Source organism: Corvus cornix, chromosome 11, assembly GCF_000738735.6.
Source record: "Corvus cornix cornix isolate S_Up_H32 chromosome 11, ASM73873v5, whole genome shotgun sequence".
In the NCBI taxonomy this organism is placed as follows: Eukaryota; Metazoa; Chordata; class Aves; order Passeriformes; family Corvidae; genus Corvus; species Corvus cornix.
In genome coordinates, this window is record NC_046341.1 from 12,642,653 (window position 1) to 12,655,288 (window position 12,636).

The 12,636-nt window shown below is 37.7% G+C and overlaps 1 protein-coding gene across 6 annotated transcripts in view; it reads right to left on the minus strand.

Moving 5' to 3' along the window:
* Positions 1-263: 263 nt before the first annotated feature.
* Positions 264-12,636, minus strand: part of ADCY7 (adenylate cyclase 7) — a 60,590-nt gene continuing 48,217 nt past the window's right edge. For 3 of the 6 annotated variants that reach the window (XM_039558072.1, XM_019284140.2, XM_019284139.1), the window contains 11 exons: positions 11,410-11,547; positions 10,230-10,292; positions 9,523-9,561; positions 7,998-8,155; positions 6,728-6,809; positions 6,009-6,164; positions 5,233-5,379; positions 4,687-4,794; positions 3,817-3,931; positions 3,172-3,296; positions 2,910-3,056 (listed from right to left, as the gene is read on the minus strand). In XM_039558072.1, coding sequence (XP_039414006.1) covers positions 2,910-3,056; positions 3,172-3,296; positions 3,817-3,931; positions 4,687-4,794; positions 5,233-5,379; positions 6,009-6,164; positions 6,728-6,809; positions 7,998-8,155; positions 9,523-9,561; positions 10,230-10,292; positions 11,410-11,547 — 1,278 coding nt within the window. Of the gene's footprint in view, positions 3,057-3,171; positions 3,297-3,816; positions 3,932-4,686; positions 4,795-5,232; positions 5,380-6,008; positions 6,165-6,727; positions 6,810-7,997; positions 8,156-9,522; positions 9,562-10,229; positions 10,293-11,409; positions 11,548-12,636 lie in introns of all 6 variants that reach the window. The other 3 variants (XM_019284141.2, XM_010396565.2, XM_010396570.2) reach the window with 2 other exon arrangements.

The following is a 12,636-nucleotide window of genomic DNA, read 5'->3' on the forward strand; positions in this document are numbered from 1 at the left end:
CTTCCATAGCATCTCATTGCCCACCACTCACCTTTCAGATGGTGCAGGAGGTGACTGCCAATGATGGAAATATTGACATCTCTCATCAGCTGTTGAACATGTAGATGTCACTCTAAGCATTTTCTACTGGCAACATTTTTTAAAAAGATAAACTAAACTCAGTATTTATGAATAAAAATGGTCCCATTAACTCTGCAGCACTATAAAAAATCTGCCTCTTTTTCATGGGTATCTTCATCAAAATAATTGCAAAACTAGACATGTTTCAAGAAGATTTTTTATTTCATAGTAAAAACAAAAGTTTGTTCTTTAAAACAGGTTGCTAAGTTCCAGATGTTATTAGCTCTTCAAGTTAGATACAGTGCCATTTTTTCAATTTAAGAAAAAAAAATAATGCTGCAAGGAAGATTTTTCTACTACAATTGTTTCCTCAATGTTAAGTTTCACAGTTCATTCTCAGAAGGACTGCTGAAAACAATTATTTCAGTACAATTGCTTGTTAAATTGAACTTTTTCTGTGGTTGAATATAGGTTTCATATTATACAGTTCCAGTTCTGGTGAGAAATTAGTCATCCTCTTTTTCATTACACACAGTTTCTAACTTCCCCAAGAAGGCTGTGCACAGCACACCAACTGAGCAGTCCTTTCAAACCTGCAACCAAACCCAACTCCTTCCCCTTTGGAAGCTGCAGCTCTTCCTGCCACTTCTGCAAATGAGGTTGAGTTGAAGTTACACCCAAACAAGTTATCAGCCTGACAGGCAACATCATGTAAACAAAAGCATTTCAAAATGCTGTTACAGACAGCAAATGTTCTTTCATAGATAACTTAAATCTACAGTCTACTAGTTCTGAGAACAGGAGCACTTCAGAGCCAGCTCTATTTATAGGCAAAATAGATTCTTGAGACTAATGGTCACTTTACCTAACATGACATCAAAGACTGCTGAAAGGAGCCTTTGACACATGCATGGTCCTATAAAACAATAAATATCTCAAAACAAATGCTTGCTGAGCACCTGTAACTAACAAATACACAACATACAAGGGTAGCAAAAGCTATTTGAAGGTTTATTCAACCACAACACTGACTTGCACTAACATGACAGCAAGAATGACACTTCCTTCTGCAGCAGAGCCCATGCGTGAACTAGATGACCTCAAATTAAGGTTTTCTTACATGCTGTTTTCTGTTGGGGACCTACTACATACATAGATTTGATCTACAAAATTGACAAAGGCTATAAGCACAATTTTTAATCCACAGTTGGACAATATTTAGATTTGTTCCTATCTTGAAACATAGTCACTTCATGTTCTATAGAAATTACACAGTAATTAGAAAGCGTCAGTGATGCACAGGACTGCTTAAACACTTGTCCAGGACAGGTTGGTACTAAACCCAGAAGCATTAGGAAATGCTGCTCTGTTTGTGGAAGAGTAAGGCTCAACCAAACAGCTGTTACACTCACTAATCACTGTGCTGTTCAGCACTACTCCATGTGGTATATGGGAAAGGGGGAATCCATCCTTAGTAATGGACATAATTGGGCACAAGATGTTAGCCTTACAAACTACTATCATCTCCACCAACAGAAAACAGATTAAGAGATTGCAATAAGTTAAAAATGCCAATTTAGAAATTAGCAAAAGCCACTAACAGCTTAAAAACCTTACAAACTAAACTAATCTACACCAAGTCCACAATGATGTTATGAATGCTCCACTCATACTTCCAGTATTGGGGCTCTGCTGAAATATTTCCATTATAAATACATTTTTTCCATACATCCTTTCCATACATAACCTTCAAAACCAGTTTATGCAAAAAATTGCATTGCCTTTGAAAGGCATAGAAACCAGCCAATGGCTAGTCAAACTGTGGAAGTAAGAACAGAAAAAAAAAAACCAAACCAAACCCCACCACAGACACAGTTCTGTTTATACAGTATCTGCTACTGTTTCTAATACTATTTCAGTAATTCTGTTCTTCAGTTTCCCAGCAATTCAGAACAGATTATTTTTTCTTCCCTAAGTGCCCTCAAGAACACAGCACAGAATCAGAATTCCTGCGGGGATCAGCAACAGCTGGTGCTGTCAGAGCCTGTCCCCCATGCTCCTCACCATTACATGTATTTTTTGAAATTTAAAGTGAAAAATTTAAGACTTAGCATGACTGAACAAAATGCACATGCAGATACTAATTACAGAGAAATACAAAGGAGAACATGTAATATAATGTAAACACGCTGAACAAGATGAAAGTTACTTCTGAACAGCTCTTGGTCATCAAAACATCTGCATAACACAAGGTACTGCTGTGGAGGAGGCGAGGGTGGTGAAGTGACCCCATACTGTGCAATTCAGGTTTTTTCTCAAAAGAGCTCAGCACAGTTATCATATGATACACTTTGAGTTTCCTTACATTCCTCTTCCCGTTATTCAGCTGTCTTCTGCTGTGAAGTCTGTTCAGCATTAATAGCCGGATCCGCAGAGCCCGCAGTATCACTGCACGTGTCTGGACAAACACAATACTGTAAGCAGGTGTGTGTCAACCAGGCAATGGAATGTCCTAACATGGTAATGAGTTCTACAGTGCATCCACACGTGTTGTCACCGGAGCTATTAAGACTCCCAGCGCAGGTAACTGAAAATGCTTCATGGCAATTCCAAGTAAATCTTCAAATTACTTCAGGAAAAAGTAGTCTTTTTCAGACTGACGGTTGTGTATCTTCTATGAGCTTCTCAGAATTCTTCTTCATCAAAAAAAAATTATCTTGAGATGTAGAAGAGATATGAACAGTATATACATGTTTTTAGAATACAGTCCTTCACATAAGGAGGGAAATTCTACATCTTCACAGAAGGGAGGCAGATCTAAGTCTATTTTGGTTAACTTCATTGTAGCCTCAGTTCAGTCCGAGGCCTTGGAACTTGGCTGTCTCGGTGCAAACAAAGTAAGTCCTCAGTTCTCCCTTGCCTTTGACATTGATGAGTCCCCTACATTCACATGAGTATCCCAGCTCCTGTAGTATTTTGCTTGTTTCTTCTGTGACCTTTGTGTGAAAAGAATTAGAAACTTGTGAATAATCAGAAGAATTTCACATTAAAGCAAAATTCCACAACCAATTAGAACTAATGCCTTAGACATTGCAAGGCTCATACGTTTACCTGGATCTTGCCAAGTTCCCCCGTACTCTCCATTCGGCTTGCAACATTAACAGTGTTGCCCCAAATATCATACTGAGGCTTCCGGGCACCAATTACACCAGCGATCACCGGGCCATGATTGATTCCTGCATAAACACAAGCAGGTGTCATTGCTGAGGCAGGAAGTGATGTGACTTCCAGCTTCATTGTTAGCTATAGCTTCAGGTGAAAAAACCATCTGAAAACTTAACTGCAACACCTTTTTAGCAATCAGTACTGTTCTATAAATATTCATACTGTGGCTCGGGAGATGTGAAGTGACTCACTCATTGTAAAATAGGAAGTCTAGGGCACAAAGCAAAAGTCTTTCTCTTCTACTTTTAATACAGAAATAAGCATTGTTAATGACAATACTGTCTAGTCAACAGCCACTAACAGGGTACTTCACTCTTCATCTGTACCTTTCATTTCCTCCAAGTTCATCCAGCTGCACTGTTCCTGCTGCTCCCTCCAGTGATGAGAAAAGCCCATCCATGGAGGAGCCTGGCCTGTCTGAAAAGCTGACCAGACAGCCTTTGGCTGTTCAGCACTTGGACCTACATCATCCCACCTCATTTCTCACTTGTCTGAGCTGTGGAGTTCACATTCTCCACAAGCAGTACTTACCAACACGTAGGCGGAAGTTGTTAAAGGAATGTCGGTTGATGCCATCCAGTTTACTCATCAGGGCAATTCCATACTCCACCATAATCCCAATGTGAGCATGCTGCCTTTCCCTATCCTGTGCAAGTCATAATACATAGTAATGATCAAATTACAACATGGAAGGCTGCGTCAGGCTGCTATTCCAAAGCAGTACTGGCAGGGACCTGGAGTGTTTATAAGCATGAGATCACTCGTCCTTGTAACCAGAACTGCAGAATTTCAAAACTCCATTAAATTCAGCTGGGATGGCTGTGAGGCAACAAGCGTGATATGATTAAATTTTATAACAAATTAATATTTGTCCTTTAGGATTTCAGCTTTAATTTTACATATTTTGGGTGTATTATTGTATGCATCTTAATGTCATACACAAAGCTGCTATACTGAAAACGAGCCAGAGAAATTCTTCTGGGTGACAAACACTTTCAGACCTAATGTGGCACTTCATGATTCTCTTTCTGTGCCAGTTCTCAGGTATCACAAAAAGCCTACTGTCAATTCCGAGACGGCCTTTCCTTTGGCTCCCATTCTTTGAGTCCCCTATTATTAGAGCCCTTCTGTTAGGCATCTAGGAATGTTAAACTACTGGAATCAAAGATGAAAGATGTAAGAAGTATGCTGGGATTACAGACTTAATATCTGCTTTGGAAATAAAATGAAACTAAGAGATAAATAGTGAATTCAGCAGGAGACAATACACTCTTGTCACCTTTTTCCGTATTTCAGGAAGCCACCCTTCACGATTTACTTTTTTGTATCAGGTTACATTTTGTTACTTTGAACACAGCTTTTCACCACAGAATACTGAAGGCAGATTCGGAGCCAACGTACCTGGTTGTTCTCCTGGCCTGGTGTAACACTGAGACCAGCTGCTGCCATGTAAGTGCTTCCAATTGTTTTTATTTTTTCAACACCACTAAATTTAGGTTTTAACAAGAGCTGTTCGAATGGAAAGAAAACAAAAACTTGAGACTTTAATACCAAATTTCAGTGTACTTAACCAGAAATTTTATACTGTCTACAATAAGCATTAAACATCTCTAGCAATACTATCACTCACATGAAGATTAGATAAAATACTGAAAATTAGGTTCACAGTTTTACTCTACCCACTCACAGGAGAAATACTGTGATACTGAAGTACTGAAATAAAGTCTTTAAATTCATGACTTTAAAACTATACTTCTAATGGATTAGATGATGTACTTGGAAATCCCAACCAGATGGGAATACATGTTTCAAGACTGCAAGACTAAGTCAGAATATAAATTCGGTATAAAAATAGTTTTCCCCCCCTCTAATGCTTAGAGATCTAGTGAAACATTTATTTTGCAGTAAATATGTAATCCAGTGCATTTTTGAAAGAAGCTTAATTACCTCATCAAAATCAGCAATGATTTCATTTAACAGCCGCAGGCATTCCAGGCCTTCTTTATTAACATCACATTCAGTGTAAAACACCTTAAAATCTGGTACCGATGCAAACATGACACAGACACAGTCGTAGGATTGATGGTACCAGTCCTAAAGGAAAACAATAAACCCACACATGGTCAGCAGCCACGTTCACCTACAAGTGCTCACACTCATGACAATTGTCTGTAACCAGTAAACAAATTACAGCTTTCCTATGAAGTCAGCCACATCTTTTATTCTATCAGAAACATTAACAAAGTGGATTTGCCTAAGGAAAAGCTGAGATTCCTTAAAGGTATCTTAAAGCTTTTCATCTACTTGGACGCTGCCAATCTTCTGAGACACAGCATTGTTCACTCTGATGACATGCTGGCAGAATGAGATTTCTTTAAAAAAAACCCTCATTATCAGTGAACTTCTCTCTGGGAGATATTATCTGTTCGTCAACTAATTTCTCTAAAAACTATGACCTATCCTCTGGTAAAATACAGGCTTTGGAAAGCAGTAAATCTCGTTTAAATATTTGCCAAATTCTGAGAACAGATTTCAGTGACTGACACTAAAAGTTTGCATTTTTCTGAGGCCATCAGGTTAACAGGTTCTCAGGTTTACAAAGGTCTTGGAATACAAATAAGAGGCAAGGATTGCAGAAGTTTACATTCTGTTCTTTTTCGCATCATTATATATATCACAGAAGTCCAATTTGCTGTCCTTCACATAGGAGAGACTCAACATACCTCATTTCGTTTTTCTCCAATGAAATATGCAGCAACGTGTGCTGGAAGTACATTTTCCAGCAAAAGCCTGTTAACATTCTCCATAGTTTCAAATTGTTCATGCTCTTTTTTAAACTTATTCTTCCACAGACAATCCAGTCGACAGTAATAGTCAATCTGCAAAGAGACCAGATAGGATAAATCCATAAAATAACTCGTTGAAAAATATTAGGCAATTTTCTCAAGAAGTATAGTAGCAATAGTTTCTTCAAGGCCTTTTGGGTCTATATAGTTATGAAAAATGTGCTTAGAGAGCAAAGGTCAGAAAAATATGAAACAACCACTAAGACCAAATGTCATTTGGCACCATCAGGTGTATTTACCAAAATGACACTTTAATAATATGATGGTTATTTTTATCTTGAATTGCTATGTTGATTCGGAATGAATACTGATATATAAATACAGATAGATCAAAAGTGGAAGAACCAGGAAGTTCTCATGTCTGTGATGCAAACACTGTTGAAAACTAGAAAAATATTCCCATCCTTTCACAGTAAAAATTTTTTGCATTACCAGTAACTAATTACAAGTATGTTATCTTCAAGACCAGAATATTAAAAAAAGATAAAAATATATACTAATTTGAAGCACAATTTCCAGGAACAAAACTTTTGCATTTTATTTAAATCAACTTGCTGCAAGTAAAGGAACTACGTGATTACATTTTAAATACATACCTGTTTTGCAAGTAAAACTAGGGTTATGTAAAACAGAACCAGATATAAGTTAGTCATTATCCTTGGCTCTTTGATGAAAAACCTGAAAATAAGAAAGCAGTACAAAGTCATCTGTATGCTTTAAAGAAAATCTGCACAATGGAGAGCTGGGCTAGGAGGTGAGGGGAAAAGCATGTTTGTTCACACTTGCACCACAGTGTTACTGTGTGTTTGTGCCAGTGACTGCCTGGGGACAGGTCCTGTCCTAACAACAAGAAAGGATTATCTGACAGTGCAATACATGGAATGATTCATTTCACATCAGGACACACTGGGTGCTGAAACCTTTTTCAGCAGCTGTTGTAGTGAGATGTTCAAGTAAACATGGCTTTATCTTAACGGAGCCATCTTAATTTTCACCAGACTGAGTTTCAGTTTCCATCCCACACTGCCCTACAAAAATATAGCCAACAAAACCTTGAGGTAGGAAAAGAAACTCTCTTATTTGTGAAAGGAAAGACAATAACAAATTAAGAACCTGAATTCCTAAGACAAAGACAGCAGTAAAATCATACCTGTATCTGAGTCACCACATATTTTTCATAGTAAGATCAGTCTTATCACATCTATTAATTTTCACAAATGCAAACTAAATTCTCATCATATGAGTGATTAAGTTCACACAAGCTTTTTTAAGGTGTGCTGACAGGCTACAGCCCCTGCAAAATAAGCTTATTCTAATCTTCAGCTATGAAACTACGCTGAGGAATCTGAGAAAGACTTAAAAATTGACAATAAAACCTTTGCATGTGATTTCTCTTCAGTATTTTCAGTTTCTGCAATTAGATCAGGTAAATTGCTGTTATTTTTCAAAATATCTTCACTTAGTAAGGTTAGTACATGTAGAGTTCACCATCCTATTGACTACCAAGGTCTCACAAGCACAGCTTGTGCCTCAGACTTTTAGCAAGACTTTTCTTCATAACTTAACAGAAGATCAACCTTATTATGACATTAATATTCTACTTCCTAGTCCTTAATGTAATCCAAGGCTTCCAGGGATCTCAGAAGCCACATTACAGAATGTTTTCAGAGAACACACACTTTGTTTAAAAAGAAAAAGAAAAAAAGAAGGTGAAATGGCCTAATATTATTTCCAGGTTGTTAACTTTTCTATAAAGTTTGCAATGTCTGGCTCACATGATTTTGATATTTAATACTCCAGTAAGCGCACAAACATCTAACACCTCCTTAAATGAAACATTAAAGGAAAAGAAACTTTACAGTGCACCTTGTACTGTTGCCATAGAAGTCTTTGTGCTGAAGGGTATTAAAAATGATGAGGTAGACAGTCACAGCAATGGACAGGAGGAGAACTTTGAGTTCGAAGCTCATTTGAAGGAATACCGAGCAGGCTATGAACCCCAATATACAGCAGTAAGCATAATACTGTAAAAGAGGAATTTAAAGAGCCTTTGCATTATTCAGAACCTATGTCTAAGAGCTGTTCAAACCACAGCAAATGTTCTGGATTCATGGTCACTACAATTTAAAACAAAGAAATTACAGTCACTTAAAGCTTTATTTTTAATGGCACTAAAAGGATAAACTTAATATTGATTTTAGTTTACTTTTAAAATTTGTTATGGGTAAACAAAAATATTTAAACAGAAGAACATCAAAATAAGTAAGCAGTGTCAGATAAAAACTGAAGCATTGAGAATTTATCTCCTGAAGTTTATTAATTTAAGCAATTATTTATTTAAAGTTCAAGACTAATCTAAAGTAGGTCATAGTCCAGTAAACCAGCTCTAAACCAACAAGTCCAGCATTCTAATCCTATTTTGACTGTGCTTTCCCATTGTAACCTTAAGCAGATACCACATTCCCACCTCCTACCCCAGTAACATGTGAAGACTGTGACTGGTTATCCAGCCTTAGACACTGCTCCTTCATAAGAACTTTGATGCTAAAAAGCATTATCAAGCTATGGCCACTATCCCTATTGTGGAATTACTGAGCACTTTTCCAGGGGAATCCCAGTTCAGTCATGGTGTCCAAGGTCAGCATGCAGCTGGCAGCACCAAACATGGTACCAGGTGTAGACAGGATTGCTCCCTGCAGCCTGGGCACAGGTGTGAGGTGCTGAACTGCCATACTTTATTCTACAAGCAACTCTGCTCCTCAAGAATTCAGTTCTCTTTACGCACAAAGCACAGTTTTCCCACCTATAATAATACAGACCTGCCACAGAACTGTGAGATTCTTGGCTAAACAGTTAACATTTCTGCTAAAGTGAATGAAACCAGAACAATTTATGAGGCAATTCCTAATCAGAGCCCATATATAACACATGATACCAACACTGTCATCCTAAAGACACTGAGTCTACCTCCAAAAGAAAACAAACACTCTCCCCTCAAGCCAAACCTCTGAAAAAGGAACCACTATGTAGAGAACACCAACAGAGGTCTGCCAGCCACTTAAGCCCTTTCACTCTATAAAAACACTTTCCTGGGACACTTGCAAGTACAGCTCTCACCTTTCAGACTCAAACATTGTCATCACCCTGTTCTGCTGGTTTTTTCCTTAGAGCTTTAGACCTACTTTTAAGTCTGAAATTTCAAAAAACTGCAAAGCCATACTTTACTCAGCACAACAACAGCAGCTGAATAATCTTGATATCATAAAGAAATTTTCTGCTGTCAGATACCTAAAAAAGCTACTTTTTATAGAGCAACAGAACCTGCCACTTGGCAGTAATATACATGACATTCAAAGATCTGGCTTTCAAATAAGATGCACTCACTACTTACTGTTTCCTCAACGCAGGAATGAGTTGTGTTTCCAAAAGTCTGATTTACAAACATGCAAGAATAAAAAATTACCAGATGAATACAATGTGCATTTCATATGTGTAACTTAGGATTTGTCATAAGCACGTGAATGAAAGACTCCTCACACAACCTGCTGCACATCATTCAAAAATATGTCCATCATCTAAAGGGATGGCCAGGTAGCAAAGGAGCATCCCAAACACTTGGATGAACTCAAAACAGAATACTACTTTGGAATTAAAGACATAACAAGTGAAACCCTTAGAAATAATAAGGGTATTATGCTTTTGTGTATTATGCTGAATTTAGCTTTACAGAAATGCTAGAGAATACCTTTCAAATATGCTGAGAGATCAAAATAAACCAAAACTTCAGTTTTATACATGAGTACTCCAGACTTCTGCAAATCCCTACAGGATGCACAGGAAAGCCATATATAACAACAGAAAATATCCCTTATAACTGCCTTGTGTCATGAGCAAGTCTTGTTCAACAATTAAAAAAACCCCTAACTTTATAAATAAAAAGAAAATATATCAAAATACGGCCATCCATCTATATGATAGGAGTTGGACTTTGATGATCTTTGTGGGTCCCTTCTGACCCAGGATGTTCTATGATTCTATACCCACCATCCAAGACTCATTTCATTTTAATCCTAGAAATTAAGATGGTACTCTACTCACATTTGTGGTAGCACACAGGTCATTTGATCCAGTAAAGTTGGCAGGTTTGTTCTTTTCAGTAGTCTTGATTTATTGGAGAGGAGGGAAAAAAACCACAAAACAAAACACATCAACAAAACCACCATACAAATGTGCTAGCAGATAGTCACTGATTTTAAGTTTTTTCTCCATGTATTATACAGAGTGCTGATCTGGTTGTCTTTTCAGTGCTACTGAATAAATGTTGAACTACAATGGCATCCCATGTAGTTGTATTAAACATATCTGCACACACAAGCTGCAAGAAGGTTAAAATTTACTTATTTTCTGATTGGGGGTAAAGTTTTACATTATGGCTGTGTTAATCTAGCAGCTATCTGGCACAAACATGTGGTTTTGTCTCATCCCCCAGTTTCACAGCTGCTGTTCCTGTTTTCTTTCAAGCTGCCTCTGGTGGTGTTCACATGACACCACTGTGAGTCAATTCAAGGACCTAAGCCAGCGGAAAAAAGACCCTACAAAAGAAAATTAAGCATTTTCTGCAGTATTGCTTTCAGAATGAACTCCCTGTGGAATCAGAAGAATGGCAAGGCAAACAAACACAAAGGATCAGGAGGACATCAGTTTTAGTAGTTAACTATCAGTTAGGTGGAACTGTTAACACACAGAGCTTGTTTAAATAAAAAACACAGCACAGTTATTCAAAGGTACATACCCCAGGTGCAATACACTATTCAAACTAAATTTATAAAACAGATGCCATTTCCATCTTACTCCAGCAGTAACTATCCTCAACGCCTTTGCTTTTCAAAGAGCCCTCCCTCATCTACATTACTGCTAGTGAGTGCAAATACCACAGAGAACTGCTTGAAGTGCTGCCTGCCACAGCCAAACCTTTAAAGCCACATTAAAAAAGGAACACCATCTTAGTGATGAGGGTTACAATCAGGAGTTTTTATAAGTGCCATCTTGAAAACAAGAAAAGGTGGTGCAAACTAGAACTGAAATCTATCTACATGTACTTTCAGTTCTACAGACTGGGTGCTTTTACTTGACATCATGCACTATCCCTGTGGAAATCAACTCGTTGCAAATCAGCATTAGAAAAAGCAGCAAAAACTGGTACTTCATGAAAAGAATACAGGAAGTTACTTAAACTGTGCATGTTACAATAAATTCATCAATTAATGTGATTACTTACCATATTAAAAATGGCTATAATCAGCAAGGCAGCTATAGTGATGACTGCTAAAGGAAGCCTAAGCAAAGGCATTGTTTCCACCTTTTCTGAGACAGCACACAGATGGCGCAGGAAAGGCCACTGATCTGAGCAGCACTTCTGTAAACAAAATTAATTCATTTCAGTAACAGATAACAGTTTGATACAGGGGAAGAAATATTTCTAAATATAAAGCTGACCTTTTTGCTACAGGAGAGTGTCAAGAGCCTTCACTGGAATTCTAATTTAGAGCTTTGAATCTTGTCATTCAGAGTCAATGTTTAACACCTTTCCCCAACTGAAAACAGAGACAATGCTTCCTTTCTTCAATGGGGTTGGGTGCTAAAATTTTCTAAATTTTGCTTTAAAAATACAGAATTATGACCTGTTTGAAAGTTCTAGAGAAAAGTAAATAAAAACTCAGTAAAAAATTTGTATTTTTTTAGTTATAGAGCTAAAATGTTATATTTGGAACTACATTTTCAGATTACTAAATCAAAACCAACCATAGGCAGTCCCCATTCTTGCCATCCCCATATCCTCCAATTGTTGCTGTAGAGAAGAACATTCAGTAAAGCATATAATTTTAATGACTGCAAGCATTATTCCGTGATACTGCACCAAAACACTCCTAGCATAAAACTCAAGTCTGATGCAACTGCAGTCTTGGAATTTTCTGTTTTCTCCATGTGTTTCTACACATGTAGAAAAAACACCTGAATGCATGTACACACACCTCTCTCTCTACAGACATGTATGCAAAAATCCATCTATATATATATATAAATACCATACATACATAAGATCCATATATCTGTCTAACCATAGTATTAAATGAATCATAAATCTTTATCCCATGTCCTGAGTGCAGTTTTCTCCTATTTTTTCTTTCCCCTTTACACAGCTTGAACGTGGCTCTGTAAGAGACCGTTTCTCTGCTGGGAGAGCTCCATCCCCACCCTGGGATGCTGCAGTGCAGTGGTGGTGCCTGTCCTCAGCAGCACCTCAGACTTCTCTCTCACCCTCGCTCTGGCACAGTGCAGGTTTGATGAGTGCAAGGAACATTCTAAAATCCCTTCTCTAAAATCCCTTCCCTCTCCCCACCCTGCCCCCAGGCAGTTCTCTTGAATTGAAGATTTTTTTTTTTACTTTGTATCATTGGACTCTCCATCACTATGGGCCCTCTCTGTCACTGTATATTTTTAAACA